The sequence below is a fragment of the Strigops habroptila genome, chromosome 21 (genome assembly GCF_004027225.2).
Source record: "Strigops habroptila isolate Jane chromosome 21, bStrHab1.2.pri, whole genome shotgun sequence".
Lineage (NCBI taxonomy): Eukaryota > Metazoa > Chordata > Aves > Psittaciformes > Psittacidae > Strigops > Strigops habroptila.
In genome coordinates, this window is record NC_044297.2 from 586,325 (window position 1) to 602,509 (window position 16,185).

The 16,185-nt window shown below is 58.0% G+C and overlaps 2 protein-coding genes across 10 annotated transcripts in view; one reads left to right on the forward strand and one right to left on the reverse strand.

The window, feature by feature from the left end:
• Window positions 1-9,828, forward strand: part of KANSL3 (KAT8 regulatory NSL complex subunit 3) — a 28,808-nt gene extending 18,980 nt beyond the window's left edge. For 4 of the 8 annotated variants that reach the window (XM_030510042.1, XM_030510045.1, XM_030510043.1 and 1 more), the window contains 4 exons: window positions 101-320; window positions 500-633; window positions 4,564-4,720; window positions 7,237-9,828. In XM_030510042.1, coding sequence (XP_030365902.1) covers window positions 101-320; window positions 500-633; window positions 4,564-4,720; window positions 7,237-7,796 — 1,071 coding nt within the window. In that variant the 3' untranslated portion in view covers window positions 7,797-9,828. The other 4 variants (XM_030510047.1, XM_030510049.1, XM_032920370.1 and 1 more) reach the window with 3 other exon arrangements.
• ARID5A (AT-rich interaction domain 5A) lies at window positions 9,829-14,620 on the reverse strand. 2 transcript variants are annotated; one of them, XM_030510052.1, is made up of 7 exons: window positions 14,547-14,620; window positions 12,822-12,905; window positions 11,984-12,155; window positions 11,851-11,903; window positions 11,683-11,780; window positions 11,450-11,597; window positions 9,829-11,285 (listed from the first exon to the last, which is right to left on the reverse strand). In XM_030510052.1, exons 2-7 carry the CDS (start codon window positions 12,876-12,878, stop codon window positions 10,083-10,085), a joined length of 1,731 nt encoding a protein of 576 aa, XP_030365912.1. In that variant the 5' UTR covers window positions 12,879-12,905; window positions 14,547-14,620; the 3' UTR covers window positions 9,829-10,082. The 2 variants fall into 2 exon arrangements, with proteins under 2 accessions (XP_030365912.1, XP_030365911.1); XM_030510051.1 differs by lacking the exons at window positions 12,822-12,905; window positions 14,547-14,620 and having other exon boundaries at window positions 11,984-12,610.
• Window positions 14,621-16,185: the final 1,565 nt, after the last annotated feature.

Sequence of the window (16,185 nt, forward strand, 5' to 3'; positions counted from 1 at the left end):
TTGCATCTAGACCTGCTCGTGGCCACCAGGATGACGTGTGGAAACTCTAAAGACCTCTAGCTTCCTCCCAGGTTCTCACTGCTTCTGCTTCTCCTTCCAGACCTCAGCTGTGAAGACACCTGCACCTATCCAGAACCTGAGCGCTATAACCACGGACACCGGTGCCATTGTCCGCACCATCCCCGTTGCCACCTCTCTGTCCTTGGGAGCCTCAGCAGGCGGGAAGCCCACGGCCATTCACCAGCTGCTGACGAATGGGGGACTGGCCAAGCTGGCCAGCAGCCTCCCTGGCTTGGCTCAGATCTCCAACCAGGCAGCAGGTGAGGGACAAGGGGGACAGGGGCACCTGAAGCACCTCATCCCCTCGAGACGAGTGTTTCCAAAGCTTATTTGAGCTGTAGCTGCGGGATTCCTGAGCATGGAAAGAGGCTTGTGATGCCCAAGTTGGTGAACGTGGCCTCCATGTGTCTCAGGAACGTGTTGCTCCTGTGTTTTCCAGGCTTGAAGGCCCCCACAACCATTACTGTGACGCTGCGAGGGCAGCCCAGCCGTGTGACCACCCTGAGCCAGGCTGCCATGGGCACAGTCCAGCCCCAGCTCGAGGAGCAGCCGATGCACACACAGGCCCCTCAGGTAACTTTTGGCATCTTCTCTGTAAATAACATGTCCACTGCTGCTCTTCTGAGCTTCTTCTGACCATCACAGCCAAGGGCTGTTGTGGGGGAAGTGTCCTTGGGCACATCTCTTGGGTGTCATGAGCGTTCTGAGGCTGCACAGAAAGGGGCGTCACAAGTTGGTTGTTAAGACACCCCTTCATGTCTGGTAGCAGCAGGGTTGATTGTGCTCCATAGCACGGTAGTACCACACTGAGGGACTCTCCAGCTGGGCTCCAAGAGCTGTCATCAGCAAAGGAGTTGTTCCTAAAGCTCCAGGTTTTGGCAGTGACAGGTTTTGGTGAGAGGAGGAAAGCTCCCGCCTGTCTCTTCAGGCAGGAGAGTGGGTTGGCCATGGTATTCCTCTTGAAAGTGCTGCTTCTGACTATCATAGAATCAACCAGGTTGGAAAATACCTTGAAGCTCATCAAGTCCAACCATTCCCCAGCACTGCCAAGGCCACCACTGCCCCATGGCACTGAGGCCTCAGCTACACAGGGTGTGAACACTTGCAGGGACGGTGACTCCAGCCCTGCCCTGGGCAGCCTGTTCCAATGCCTGAGCACCCTTTGGGGAAGGAATTGTTCCTCAGCTCCATCTAAACCTCCCCTGGTGCAGCTTGAGGCCGTTTCGTCTTGTCCCATCACTTGTTCCTTGGGAGCAGAGACCAGCCCCGTCCTGGCTCCATCCTCCTGTCAGGCAGTTGCAGAGAGCAACAAGGTCCCCCCTGAGCCTTCTCTTCTCCAGACTAAACCCCCCCAGGTCCCTCAGCCGTTCCCCACCACACTTGTGCTCCAGGCCCTGCACCAGCTCCGGTGCCCTTCTCTGGCCCCGCTCCAGCACCTCAATGTCTCTCTTGCAGTGAGGGGCCCAGAACTGACACAGGATTCGAGGTGCAGCCTCACCAGTGCCCAGCACAGGGGGACAGTCACTGCCCTGGCCCTGCTGCCACACTGGTGCTGAGCCAGGCCAGGATGCTGGTGGCTCCTTGACTGCCTGGGCACAAGCTGCTCATGTTCAGCTCAGTCAGCAAATTCGATGCCCTGTTGTGAGGCTGGGCCCTGTTGATGTTGGGGATACTGCACTATTTCCTTCTGCATGTCCCCAACTCCTGCTCCTTTTTGCTGCCGTGCTGCTGAAACCAATCTACGGAGTGCTGAGTGTGTGCTCCAAGGTGGTAACTGTTGGATACAGACCTCCTCTTGGAGGTGGATCACTGACAGTAGGAAAAGCTCGTAATATTTGGACTCTCAACACATGCCAGGTAGTGTCTCAAGGATCCTGGCTGCCTTCTGGCTTTCTAGGTTAAGTTTTGGTGTGGTTGAGTTGAAAGCACAAGGTGCTGAGTCAGAGAGGGGTTTCTGTTGTGAATGTAGTGGTCCTGGGTGCTGTAACATGGACAGTGCCACAGGTTCTCTGGGCACCCTGTGCCAGCGCCTCAGCACCCTCACAGGGAAGAGCTTCTGCCTCAGAGCTCATCTCAATCTCCCCTCTGGCAGGTTAAAGCCATTCCCCTTGTCCTGTCCCTCCATCCCTTGTCCAAAGCCCCTCTCCAGGTTTCCTGCAGCCCCTTTAGGCACTGGAGCTGCTCTGAGGTCTCCCCTTCAGGAGCCTTCTCTTCTCCAGGCTGCCCCAGCCCAGCTCTCTCAGCCTGGCTCCAGAGCAGAGCTGCTCCAGCCCTCGCAGCAGCTCCGGGGCCTCCTCTGGCCTCGCTCCAGCAGCTCCACGTCCCTCTGGTGCTGCTGCCCCAGCGCTGGACGTCCTGGGTCACGTTGAGCTTCTCCTCACCCAACACCCCCAAGTCCTTCTCAGGCTGCTCCATCCAGCTTCCCCCAGCCTGTGTTTGTGCTTGGAATTGCCCCATCCCAGGGGCAGCACCTTGCATTTGAACTCCATGAGGTTCTCATGGTCCCCCCTCTCCCGCCTGTCCAGGTCTCTCTGGATCCCATCCCTTCTCTCCAGCGTGTCGCCTGCACCACACAGCTCAGTGTCTTGGGCAAACTCACTGAGGGTGCTCAATTCTATGTCTGTGTCACCAACCAAGATGCTTTCCTGGGTCTGAAACTCTTCATCCACATTGGACACAGTTTTTGTGCCCTTCAAAGGCTGTTTAATCAACCATCAGAACTCATGTGCTCTCCTTTGTTACCTTGGAGAGATCTTCCATGTCCAGCAGCACAGTAACTCCACGGTGTAATGAAACCTGGTGCAGATCAACTCCAGGGAGAACAGCTTCACGTACGGGTTCATGTTTTAAGGCTCTTGGAACTGGATATTGGATCACACGCTGTGACTTCCACCTACAGTGCTGAGCTTGTGTGTTCAAGGTAGGGCTTCATTGTGCAGCGGGCTGTGAGAGCTGCCTCACAAGCAAACTGAAAGCTGTGTGTTACAGGAAATGGCATGAGCTCTGTGTTTTTGGAACTAATTATAGCCCCTGACATCAGCTCCCTGGCCCTTTAGCACGCAGGATTGGGTAATCTCACAGGGCTTCCTGTAAAAGAGCACATTTACAAAAGGCTTTGGGGGATAACTGAGGGCTCAGACGTGTGTTTGCAGCAGTAGCCAAAGCTGGTGTTGGTTGGGTTCCCTTTGGCATTCCAGCTCTGCTGTGGCTGTGCAGGAAGCCCATGCAGTGCCTGTGCACTGTGGTTCTTCAACTCCAGGGGCTGGGGGATGCCTGTAGCACGAGATGCACTTCGATGGGTCACCCATTAAACAAGGAAGTGGAAGACTGAGGAGTTTGGTGCAGATGCTTTCTGTGAGAAGCAGCCAAGAGTGTTTGGGTGCCTTTAAAGTGAAAATGCAAGTGAGCTTCAGCTTCTCTTTTCAAGCAACTGCTCCACAGAGTGATTTGAACACCTTCTGTATGGGGTCCCTCCCTGCAGCGTGGTGGTATCCTGATAGTAGCTCCATAAAGCGTGGAGTGATGCTGGTGCTGGATCACACTCTTGTGGCACATGATCTCCACAACGACTGGAGCTGCGAGCTGAGGCCATGGTTTGAGCTTTGGGCAAGAGTCTCCTTCAGATGGCACAAGGAGAGCTCTGGCTCCAGCTCTTGCTGCTGCACAGGGCATGGCAGAGCAGGCTCTGACCTGCCTGGGCATCAGGTGAGGGGCTCAGACTTGAGCTTAAACTGTGCTTGTCAGTGGTGGAGGACCATGAGCAAGCTGGCTCAGAGCAGTCTGGCTCAAGAGGTGAGTATCAGCTGGAAAAGCTGCTTTGGAGCTTGAACTGTGTCAGCTCAGGGCTGTGAGGGCCCCCAGGTTGAGCACAGGAACACACACCACCAGCTCTCTGTGGTACCTGGTTGCAGATGCACCCAGAGAGAGTTGAGGCAAGTGGAGCAGCTCCAGAAGCACTTGAAGAACCCCTCAAATGGGGAATTTCCAGGTATTCCACTGCAGCTGGTCAGTGCTCTCCAGGATGTGCCACCATCAGAGGGGCTTGTATGTCTTCACCAAGCAAGAAGGAAGCTCTTCTGATGCAGAGGATGGTGTGTGCTGATCCAGGTTTCACTGGTGCCACTGGTCATAGCAGGTCACTCTTCCAAGTGGGTCTGCACTTGGGAGGATCAATCCTGAGCTCCTTGCTGTTGCTTTACTATTAATGCAGAGGAGATGAGCAGGAGTGATTTCCCTGCCAGCCAGAGATGGGGATAGAGCCACCCCATTCCCTTCTAGAGAAAGGCAATGAGTTAGTGCCGGTCTCAGCCCAAGCACCAGTGGTGCTGGGCTTGGTCATGACAGCTTGGAGCAAGGGCAAGGCAAGGAGAAGCAGGGAGAGGATGTGCTCTGGTGTGTGAGGTGAGGTGTAGCTCAGATCCCAAGGCCGCAGCTCCCCCCCCAGATGGTGTATCCTCAATAGGGGGCATTTCCAGCAGCTCTCCCTTACTTTAACCCTTCCAGGCTCCAGACGGTGCTGGTGGGAACGTGGCCGGCCCAGCCTCCAGCGCCACCTCTCCTGGCAAGCTGCTGCCTCACATGGATCTCAGCAAAGCCCAGGCTGGCGCAGAGATGGCTCCTGCCGACCCCGCGGCGCGCCTGGCCGCGGCAGCACCCGTAGGTGAGGCGCATGGCACTCGTGGGGATGGGTGAGGAGCCGAGGCCGGGTTGGCGCCGTGCCGCCGGGTGACGTGTGCCCTTGGAAACCCAGCTCTTTTAAGTTAGGATCCCCCAATGGCTCCTTTGCACGAGGAGTTTTGGCTCAGTGCGACCGTTTGTGAGCGGCTGCAGAAGAACAGGGTGTGAGACTTAAGCCCAGGCACAGAAGGGTCTATCTGCAGGCTGTGTTGAGGGCCCTGTCACGCTCTTGTGCTGCCCCCCTTTACTTCCCTTGCCTGGGGAGAGCAGAATCATCTAGCTACAGCTAAAGCAATGCTGAGAGCCACTACCCAGCCTATAGCCCTAGACTGAAACCCGGCACAAAGCAGTGGTGTGGTTCATTGCATCCTCACAGGCTTCTGTACCAAAGAGCCTGCTGCTGAGCCAGAGTTTTCCTTTTCCAGCTGATTTCCAAGTGTCAGCGTGAGCTGTAGTCAGCACTTGGGCTTGATCTGGTGGATGGAGCTTGGTGTGGCTGTGCCGGTTGCCCAAAAGGCCATAGGGGCAGCTCTGTGGCGCCCGTGTTTTACCTGGCAGGAATTAGACCCAACTGACTGACTCTGCAGACCCTCAAACTCAGCTCTTCTCCCTCAGGACGCAGCAGAGAGGTGCAGAAGCACTGGGCTTAAATGGACTTGAGTGTGGCTTTTCTCGTTCCTTTTGTTACTTGCCATAGCTAGTGAGTGAATCAGACCTGTGGAGAACTTCACCTGCTTTCACTGGAGGTTCAGGTTGGCTTTGTGGACAGCAGGATCAGTTTGTGAGAGCTGCTGGAGCTGCAGGGTTTTAGCGTGGAAAACGTTCCAAACACTTTGTTTCATGGAGTGGTCATTGCTGATGTCCAACAGCATCATCACATGTGGGTGCTGCTTCCCCAGCCTGCATAGGGGTGGCTGGAATCGCCTGTTTCCACTGTCCTCCTGCCCTCCTGGACCCCTGGGTGGTGGGGTCAGTGGTCCCATCCTGCTTAGACAGTCTGTTGTCAGCCTTTGTTCTGTGTCCTCCCCACTTGAGGCACTTCATTAGGGACGGTTCCACGCTGCACTGGTGGTGGTTGTGGCACAGCAACACCTCTGATGAGTGTGAGGGACACTGTGGTGCAGCTTCGGCGCTGCTGTGTCAGAGATCATAAAATCCCAGCCTGGTTTGGGTTGGAGGGACCTTAAAGATCATCTCATTTCAACCCCCTGCCCCGGGCAGGGACACCTTCCACTAGAGCAGGTTGCTCCAAGCCCCTGTGTCCAACCTGGCCTTGAACACTGCCAGGGATGGGGCAGCCACAGCTTCTCTGGGCACCCTGTGCCAGCGCCTCAGCACCCTCACAGGGAACAACTTCTGCCTCAGAGCTCATCTCAATCTCCCCTCTGGCAGGTTAAAGCCATTCCCCTTGGCCTGTCCCTACAGGCCCTTGTCCAAAGCCCCTCTCCAGGTTTCCTGGAGCCCCTTTAGGCCCTGGAGCTGCTCTAAGGTCTCCCCTTCAGGAGCCTTCTCTTCTCCAGGCTGCCCCAGCCCAGCTCTCTCAGCCTGGCTCCAGAGCAGAGCTGCTCCAGCCCTCGCAGCAGCTCCGGGGCCTCCTCTGGCCTCGCTCCAGCAGCTCCACGTCCCTCTTGTGTTGGATTCTGATGTTGAGATGTGCTGCTGCTGCCAGGTGACCCAGCGTGTTGCTTTCCCCTCCTTGGTGCACATTCCCAAGGGATGGAGCCAGCTCTGGCGACTGCAGGGGCAAACCACGGGCTGCTCCAGGCTGGGGTCTTTGTGGCTCGTGTTGTCTTTAACCGGCAGCAGGTCTCCAGGTTTTTTTGCCATCTCTTGAGCTCGTCTAAACCCAGTGATTAGATTTTGTTGGTCTCTCTCCCCTCTGTTGCTCTTTGGGCTGTGGCTACTGTAAATGCAGCTGAGGAGGTGACTTGGACAGGGCAACCACCGTGATAAACCTCTGCCTTTGCCTTCGGGCTCAGAGGCCTTCATTGCACAAAGCCTAAAGTCTTTCAGCTGCCTCCTGGGGTGCAGCATGATGAGGGTCTGAGCATCCCCGTGCTGCTGGTGGGATGGAGCTGGAGATGCCATGAAATGAGGTACCTTGAGCCGGGCCATGGAGAGCAACATGAGCTCGGTGTGGTCTGCGGCAGCTCAGCAGGTAGGGTGGGGCAAGATGGAGCGTGCTTGGCTGAGGAAGAGCCATGACACCCTGTCCCAACAGGAGAGGACTTTTGTTGGGAGAAGATCAGACACTGCAGGAAGAAAGGAGACTTTCTTGGGGGATCTGGGTGGTTTTGGAGAGGAACGGGCTGATGGTGCCCTAGTTTGGCTGTTGTGGTTTCCTTACCCAGGCTGTGATGGTGCTGGGCTTGGTTTTGGGGACAAGGACAAGGCCAGGGCTTGTGCTCTGTGTGAGTACCTGTGACTGTGCCACTGGGGCTGCAGCCATGTGGCACCATGTCCCTGTGGGCACTGACCATGCTGTCCCCTTCTCCACAGTGACCACCACCAGCCCCATGAAGACGCTCTACGTCATGTCGGATGCCAAGCTGTCTGCACTGACCAAGTCTGTGTTGGGTGAGGCTACCTCTGTCCCCCTCAAGCTGCCGGGCATCCAGCCTTCCTCCTCCTCCTCCTCCTCTTCTGCCACCTCTGCCGCTGGTGCTGTCACCTTCGCCAGCACCCCCAGCCCTCCCGCCAGCCTGGTACACTCGAAGGTGGGCTCTGTCCTGCAAACTGCTTCCAAGACGGTCATCCTGACCTCAACGCTGGCCACGGTGAAGGGTGATGGACCCCTGGGACACATCGGGGAGAAGGTCAGCTTGACCAAGAGCGCTGCAGCCCTTGGCCATGCTCTGGGGGCAGTGGAGACCCTGGGGAGGGTTCCCTCTGTGGTGGACGACGGGAGCACCATCATCCACAGCAGAGAGGCTCTGGCCAACAGACACTTGCTGCCCCAAGGGGTGCTGCCAGGAGGGGCTGGCACCACGCTCATAACGCTGGGCAGCAGCTCCTCCATCATCGCCACGGCAGGGCCCACACTCAGCCAGAAGCCATAGGGACCCCAAGGATCCCTATGGATTCACAACCAGCATTTGGGAAGACTGAGCTCGGCTGCGGAGCGGGATTGGAGCAGCCCCATGGGACGGGCTTGGGCTGGAGCAAAGCGGGGGGGTGGTTAACTGGTTTTGTTGCTGTTTAATAAAACTTTCCTTTTCTTGTTCTTCTCTACTCCCCTAATTGCCCATGTCCCTTCCCAAAGCAGCTTCAGTGTATCCCAGCCCTCGCCTGCTTTTCCCAGCAGCTCATGTGTGAAACGAGGGAAGCAGCAGAAGGGGTGACACAAAAGTGCTGAGCCACAAAGTGGGGGCTCAGACGATGAGGTGAGGCTGAGATTGGCACCATGGTTTGGATAAATGTGTGTGTCCCCACACACACAGAGCTTATGGCTGTGAATTGGTCTCTGTGGGAATCAGGGATAATCCCGCTGCTCTCTGCATCTCCATCCCATTCTGCAGCTCTGCTGCACCCTGAGCACTTGACTCCTGCTTCCCAACAGGAATGTGGGGTGTGATGCAGCATTTGCTGGCCAGGAGGCTTTTGGGGAGCACAGTTCCCAGTGGATGGAAACCCCCGGTGCCAGGACAGCCCTGAGGGGCTGACATCTCCGCTCACTTCCTCATCCTGACACTCATGAGAAGATCCCGCTTTTGGCTCAGCTTCGCCGGGACAGGACCCACCATGGCAGGAACAGGGTGTTTGCTACAGGGACCCCAGAAATGAAGCAGGAGCATGAGAGTTTTCCTTGCTGATGAGGAGGAGGAAGATGCTGTGGGTCCTTCCCTACCCCTCCCAGGCTACACATCTGCCACTCCGGATCCTGTCATGCTTTTGGGGACGGTCCCTCTTTGCCTTCATAGCCACCACCATGAAGAGTAGCAGTCTTGAGGTGTTTTTAACAGCTCAAACCATCTCTTCCAGGCTTGAAGTCACAGTTTCTCAGCTGCACTGACAATAGGGACGTGGCATCTCCAGTGTCCTCGCTCCCAGACGTGGATGCAGCTCTCCATGGGAAGACTCCAGCCCCGTGGCCACGTCCTCCCTCACAACCCAGGTTCATGGGATGTGTTTTGGCAGAGAAGCTCTTGCGGTGCAGCTCGGGGGGTCTGCAGCATGTGTAAAGCCTTTCCAACGTCCAGGCTGGAGCATCCAGGAGTGGTTGGGACCTTGGTGCTGCTCTTCCCAAGTCCAACACGTTGAGTGTCACGGAGTGACCGGTGCTGCATGGGGCTAATTCTCCTTTTCCATTGTATACCCCAAAGCTTTTCCTTTTCCATGGATACAGCAGAAATGGTGCTTAGAAGCTGACTTACTGCTCCTGCTCCACCTGAAGCCATAATGTTCTCTGGTGTCAAGCAAGTCTGTCAGTCCTGCCTGGCTTCAGTAGCACCACCAGGACAGCGGTGAGTGGATGCATCCATGGGGAGCAGCCACGGGAGGAGTCCCGTAGCTCCAACAAAGCCCTTGGGTCACTTGGAACAGCTCGATGGGAGCTCCTCGAGGCAAAAAGCACCATGAAGCAGCTGCAGTTCCCCCACACCTGATGCAGAAAAGCCTCTCCAGCCCCAGGGGCAGGTCTTGACCCATCCCCGCGGCATCACCAAACACCTCTGGGGTTCCTCCAGATCCAGGCATCCCCCCAAACCCTGCCCTGACCCAAGGACATCCCAAACTCCACCGGGTCAGAACCATCCAGCCAGTTTTATCCTGGTCACTGCCTTTGCCCCTGGCTCAGCCGCTGGGGCGGGTCGAGGTGTGGAGCAGCCAGAGCAGACACCCAACGTGGTCCCAACCCCTGAGGAACCTCTGGAGCCAGGATGGAGGCACCTTGTGAGGTGCCCAAATGGGCTGTGGCTGCCCCATCCCTGGCAGTGTTCAAGGCCAGGTTGGACACAGGGGCTTGGAGCAACCTGCTCTAGTGGAAGGTGTCCCTGCCCGGGGCAGGGGTTGGAACTGGAGGAGCTTTAAGGTCCCTTCAACCCAAACCATTCCAGGATTCTATCCCTAGCAAAATAGAAACCTCCACAACTATTTTGCTCCCTTTTTTTTTATGTATGTGAGTATTTATCTATATATATATATAATATGTATAACCTTGTGATATTGGTAGTTAAAGTCACCAGCATAACAAAGTCGGATACAAAGAGCTCTAAGATCAAGAGTAAAAATGACACGGTCCAGATTGTCTCCTCTCAGTCCCTTTGCCACAGGCTCTGGGGCAGCGGCAGCATCCCAGCATCCCTTCTCCCCAGGGAATGAGGCTGATCCAGCACGGGATGGCAGCACTACAGCTTGGTGTGGCGGTGGAAGGCCGGTACGTGCCGGGGGGTGTAGGGGGGTTGGCTTTGCCACGTCGCCGCCGGGTAGTGCCGGTGCCGCAGTGAGCTCTCGTAGGACGCCGGGTAGTGCCTGGGGCCGGTGCACAGGTCAGAGGTGGCCACCAATGGGCTGGGAAAAGCGGGAATGACGAAGGGATTGAGGGAGAGGGATGGTGCCACCGGCACCCCCTGGGTTTTGAGGTGCTCCAGCGGGTTCCCAAAGCTGGCTGGGAAATGCAGCATCACTCCCTTGTAAGCGTCCGGGGCTTGCGGCAGCGGCGCGGCGTAGCCAGGGCCGGCCACCACGGCCTTGGGCTTGGCCAGCCCTTGCTGGCGCCCCGTGTCCCTGCCATCACCCTCCTTGATGAAGGGGGACACGGCCTGTGACTTCACACTGGGGCCAAAGGCTGCCTCCTCCTCCTCCTCCTCCCGGCTGTGCTTGCCCCTCATGGGGGTGAAGCCAGCGCTGGGGGGCACCCAGCACCCCTTGACCGTGGCCACTTGCTGGCTGTCACCGCTCCACGGCTGCCCCGCTTTGCTCCGCAGGTCTTGGGGCTGCTCCTGCTCCTTGGGTCGCGGTGGGAAGGAGGAAGGTGGCTCCAAAAAGTCCTTCAAGCTGGAGAAACACCCCCAGAGCGGGGGGCAGCTGCCGGGCTGCAGCACCTCGCTGCGGTACGCATGGAAGCAGCCGGTGAAGACAGCGGGCGCCGGGCCCCCGTCCTCGGCCCGCGGGCAGGGCTGGCTGTCCTTCCCACTGTGCGATGTGCTGGTGATGGGTCCCACCTCGCTCCTGATGCCGGGAGCTGTATCCTGAGCTCCCGCTGGCTCCGGGCTCCTCTGCTCATTGAGGTGGGAGCTGGTGGCCGGGGGCTTGGGGCTGGCGCCAGTGTCACCATCGGGGCAGTGGCGTTTTGGGCAGTGCAAGGACTCTGCCTTGCTCACCTGAGCCAGCAGCTTCTTCTTGGCCAGCGGGGACATGATGGGGTGGTTGCCTTTGGAGTAGAAGCTGGAGAAAAGGCGCTTGTAGGTTTCGCTGTGGGTCCTGCAGGGGTCAGGACACCCCCCCGAGGGGCTCAGGACCACGGGGCTGGAGCATCCCTCTGCCACCCGGCCCCGTTCCGCATCCTCGGCGCCGGCTGCTGCCTCCGGCTTCGCCTTGTCCGGAGGCATCTGCAGGGAAAGGAGATTGGGATGTGGCTGCTGAGCTCTCCCTGACCCCCTCAAGCCCTCTGTTCTCCTCCTTTCCCAATCAGCCACATCCCTCCTTGCTCTTCCCCAACGGGATCTAGGGCTGCTCCCAAACCAGAGCCAGGCTCGGGGTGGGGGCTTCATACCTGCTCCCGGCCCTTCTCCTTCTTGCTCCTCTTGCCCTTCTCGCACGTCTCGGTGCCCTTGGAGACCTTGTACTGCTTGCGGGGCTTGCTGGGGGGCAGAGGTTTGTCATCCTCCCCCTTGAGATGCCGCACGTACGGGAGGACCAGCCTGTGGTGGTGATGGGGTCAGCAGTGAGAACCGGCCCCGGGAGGGGAAACTGAGGCACGGAGCAGGACCCTCTTTCTGTCCCTACCTCTCGTAGTGGCGCCGGGTGCAGGTGGCAGCGCTGGTGCTGCCGGGGCTGCCCCCGAGCTCATCGTAGACGTTCTTCCAGAGCCGTCGCCCCGTCACCTGCAATGGGAGGGGATGGGTTAATGTCACCCCCCAGGGGACATCCCGGTGCTCGGGGGACATCACTCACCAGCTCGTAGGCTCCCAGCTTCTCCACGGCTTTGTAGATCTTCCAGAGGTTAACTGGGAACAAAGAGGAGATGCCGGGGTCAGGGGGACATGGGGCAGGCACCGGCAGCTCCTCCGGCCCCGCTGGGACGTACTCTGCTTGAAGCCGAGGTGGGGGATCCTCTCGATGGGTGTATGTCGGTCCTTCATGAACTTGTAGAGGCTGATGAGGAAGGCTTCCTCCTCCTCCTTCTCCTTCTCCCCACTGCTTGTTGCTTCTTCCATCGGCTTCTCCTGCTCGGAGCCATCCCGGGGGACCGAAGCCTCCTGTGGGACACGGTGGTGAGAAGGGAGCTGGAAGGGGAAACTGAGGCAGCATCGAAGCACCCCTGTGGCTGCTTCCCAAAGCATTTAACGAGCTCTCAGTTCGTTAACAGCAGCCCTGGGCCGAGGGCCAAGTTGGTCAAAGCGCTGGAATGGGGCGAGAACACGAGGAACAGCTTCCAGGAAAACAGACGGGCAGGAATTCCCCCCCTCCCTCCTCCTTTCTCCAGTAAAAACGTTCCTCGTTTGTTTGTTCTACATTTTCCGGAGTTAGAAAACTTGTTGCTATTTTTGGGCAAAGCAGCTGCTCGGCTCCCAAAGTCCTTTTATTGTGTATTTTTTTGCCCTTAAATTCTTCTTTTTTAGGCTTGTGGCAGACGTGGAATTTTCGGGGAACTATTTTAAGGCTTTAGTTTGAAAGAGGCAAAAAAACCCCAACGTTGGAAGGGGAAAAATCCGACATGAAACCTTCTTATTTCTATAATAAACCCCCTTATCTATAAAAATCACATTTTTCACCCCAAAACCACCCTCCTTTCGCTATTTCCCCCCCCACAACGCTGGGAAACTCACCCTCCTCTTCCTCATCATTGCTTATAGAGGCAGTAAAAGTGATGCTTTTATGGGGGGGGTCAGCATCCTCGTACCAAAATGAGGGGTGCAACTCACCGTTCTAGGGGGGGTGGGCTCTTGGGGGGGTCGGGGCTGCGCTGGGGTGTCCTCCATGGGGCGGCGGGGGTTTTAGGAGGGGTTCTGCGAGGGGAGAAAGAAAGGGGGGGGTCAGACACCCCATATATTAAGGGGAAATTAGGGGGATTTGGGCCACGGGGTTGCCCACCAGGCACCGAAATCGGCCGAAGGGCCGATTTCGGTGCCTGGTGGGCAACCCCGTGGCCTAAAGGTGCTCCCTACGTTCAAACCCCCCCTAAATTTGGGGTAGACCCCCCCTTGACACCCCAAATTCAACACCCCCCCCCTCCTTTCCCACGCCGCTCCCGCTCACCCGCCGCCGGCGCGCCATGTGATTGCGGGCGCGCCCGCGGGGCGGAGAGGCCACGCCCCCTCCGCCTGCCTATTGGCCAGCGCCGCCACGCCCCCTCGTCCTATTGGACAGAGGGGCCGCTTGTCTTCCCGCGCCTCCCGCCCCGCTATAAGCTGTGCAGGGAGTTGTAGTCCCGCGTGTGCAAGTCATGCGTGTTCACGCGTGTTCACGCGTGTTCACACATGTATGTTCATGCGGGCGTGTATCTCTACATGTGTCTGTGTGTTCATGTATTTGGGGGGGGTGTGTGTGAGCACACGTGCCAGGGTGGACACGCGTGCCCAAGCGTGTTCACAAGCGCCACTATGTGTGTGCATGTGAGCACAGGCTCATGTACATGCTTATGTACATGTGTGTGCGGGTGAATACATACATGTGAGCGCCCTTATGGGCAGGTGGGCACACGTGTGTGCACGGCTACAGGTGAGCACACGCATGTGGGTGCATGCCGGGGTGTGCGGGTGCACACAGGTGGGCACATGCGTGTGCTCTGTGCTCTCATCACAGGTGCATGTGATGTACGTATGTGCGCACAGGTACATGTGATGTACATGTATGTCCGTGCATGTGCAACCCCCCACATGCCCCAGCCGTGATTTCACGTCTCAGACACGGTTCCCGGCACCGCTGACGTGATTTCCTCCCTTCTGTATGCAGGAAATGCAGGAAACTGGGGGGGGGTGTGATGGTCCCGGGGGTCTTTTGGGGTGAAAATCAACCAGTTTGGGGCTAAAAGCATCCAGTGTGTGTCTGAGCCGCGTGGCACCAAACCCGGTGCGTCGGGGGCTGAAAGTGCCACCGGGGCTGTAATTACACTTATGGTGATCATCATTAACGGTGCTGGGCTGAGACCGGCCCAACTCATCCCATGTCCCCTCCCTCCACGCCCCGCACACCCCTCGGTGCCTCTTCGGGGCTCACTCCCGTTCCTGCCATCCCCCCCCCCCGCCTCGTTCACCCTCATTTTGGCTCTTTTAGCCCCAAATTCATATGGAATTGCCCCGAGCGTCACGGCTCGGAATAGCTCCGGAGCCGCGCCAAGCCATGACGGCGGTTGAGTAATGGGGTTGAAGTCATCCCTTCCCCGGCCCCGGAGTGAAAATAACCCCTGACATCACCCAGCGCCGGGACCCACCGGTGCTGTGGGAGAAGGGGGCTTGGGGTGAGGGTGGCCCCGCGGGGTGAGGGGGGGGTCACCCCCTTTATCCCTCCTTGGCTTTGGGATTCGCACCCTCCGACGGGTTCCGCGCCTTGTGCCGAGTTCATGGGATGGGGCGAAGTGTTGAGGACGGGTGGCGGGGGACGGGATCCCCTCTCCCCGCGACACCGGGACCCCCCCCCTCCGTACTCACCGGCTCCGGAGCGGTGTCCGAGCGGCTCATGGGGCGGCCGGAGGAAGAGCTCTGTGGTTGTGCTGGTGTAACTGGGGCTGAGTCATCCCCCACTCAGGGAAGTGGCGTGTGTGTGTCTTGGCGTGTGCGGGTGACTCTTTCGTTACCGGAACCGACGGGTGTTTTGGGGTTCTCACCCCGCGGCAGCCCCGCACCTCCCCGAATGACTGCACCGGACTTTCCAGCCCAAACCCCCCCCCCACCGGCGCTGGCGATGTGGTGGCAGTGCCGCCGGCACCGGGGGTTTGGGGACACGGATGGGGCCCCGTGAGTGGGATGCTCGTGGGGTTGTGGTCCTGGTTCCCTTCCTTTGCTGGGCACCATCCTGCAAACGGGGGTGGAGTCACTGGTGTGCCCAGGGCTGAGCATCATCCTGTCAGTGGGGATGGAGTCACCAGTGTCCCCAGGGCTGAGCATCATCCTGTCAATGGGATGGAGTCCCTGGGGCTAAAGCATCATCCTGCAAACAGGGACAGAGCCACCAGTGTCCCCAGAGCTGAGCATCACCCTGGGATGGAGCCCTCTGTATCACTTGGGCACTGGGTACCACTTTCCAGGGACACTTGTTCCTTGTCCCCAGCTTGGGCATCTCAATCCCATGGGACCGAAGCCATCCATAATTAAGGGATGTGGCTGGATCTCCGAAGGGCTGGAAGTGGAGAGCACCCATGGGTGCTCAACCCCACAGCAGCCCCCCGAGAATCCCCACATGGCCGGTTTGTGAGAGAGCCCTGAGAAACTCAAAGAGAAATCCCCCAGTGACTCATTCGGGGCCAACAGTTGGAGAAAGCAGAAGCAGGGGGAGGCTGGGGGGGGGGTATCTGCCTCCTGTGTCCCCCCTTGGAGCTAGAAAAGGGGGTGAAGGAACCCGAGGTGCCATTGACCTCTTGGTGCAGGAGTGTGCCCGCAGCCGCCTCAATAATAATGTGATTTGGAGAAAACAGGCAAAAACCCCCAACAACTCCCCCCCCCCCACCCCCCCAATTTTGGGGTTTTATCCTGTTTCTATTCCAGCAGAACCGGGGGGAGCTGGAGCCGAGGGTTCCCGGCCTCAGTTTCCCCTTGCAGATAGTGGGAGCTCGGCTCGGCCCCGCTGGGAGTGCTTTGGATTCCGGGGTGCTGGGGATGCTGAGGGTCCCTCATGGGGTCTGGCCCCCGCCGGGATCTGCTCTGACAGGAGGGAGAAGGGGGATCGTTGGGGTTGAAAGAGGTGATAGTGGCCATCGGTGTGTTGAAAGGGGTCAGGGCTCAGCCAGGGCGCAAAGCCCAGTGCTGGCTGCTGCTGGCAAAGGGAAAGGAGAGGGAAAAGGAGAAGGAGGAGATGGAGGAAAAGGAGAAGGAAAAGGAGAAAGGGAAGGTGATGAAGGAAAGGAAAAGGAGGAAAAGGAGAGAGATAAGGAGGAAATGGAGGAAAAGGAAAAGGGGAAGGAAAAGGAAAAGGGGAAGGAAAAGGAGAAGGAAAAAAGATCAAAGCCTGGCTGTTGGTGCCAGATTGGGCAGCTCCATTAGCTCCTGTATCCCTTTGGAGCACAGACCATGGGAGTGGGTTCATTATCATCATCCCACAGGATAATGCACCTGGTTTGGGATTGTGGGGTTC

Bases quoted from the DNA above. Each gene is read 5' to 3' on its own strand.
- ARID5A (XM_030510051.1), bottom strand. From the start codon at position 12,239: ATGCTTTGGGAAGCAGCCACAGGGGTGCTTCGATGCTGCCTCAGTTTC. The intron at 11,781-11,850 runs GTGAGTGATGTC...CTCCCATTGCAG, and splicing joins AGCTGGGAGCCTACGAGCTG to GTGACGGGGCGACGGCTCTG. The intron at 11,598-11,682 runs GTAGGGACAGAA...TCACCACCACAG, and splicing joins ACCCGGCGCCACTACGAGAG to GCTGGTCCTCCCGTACGTGC.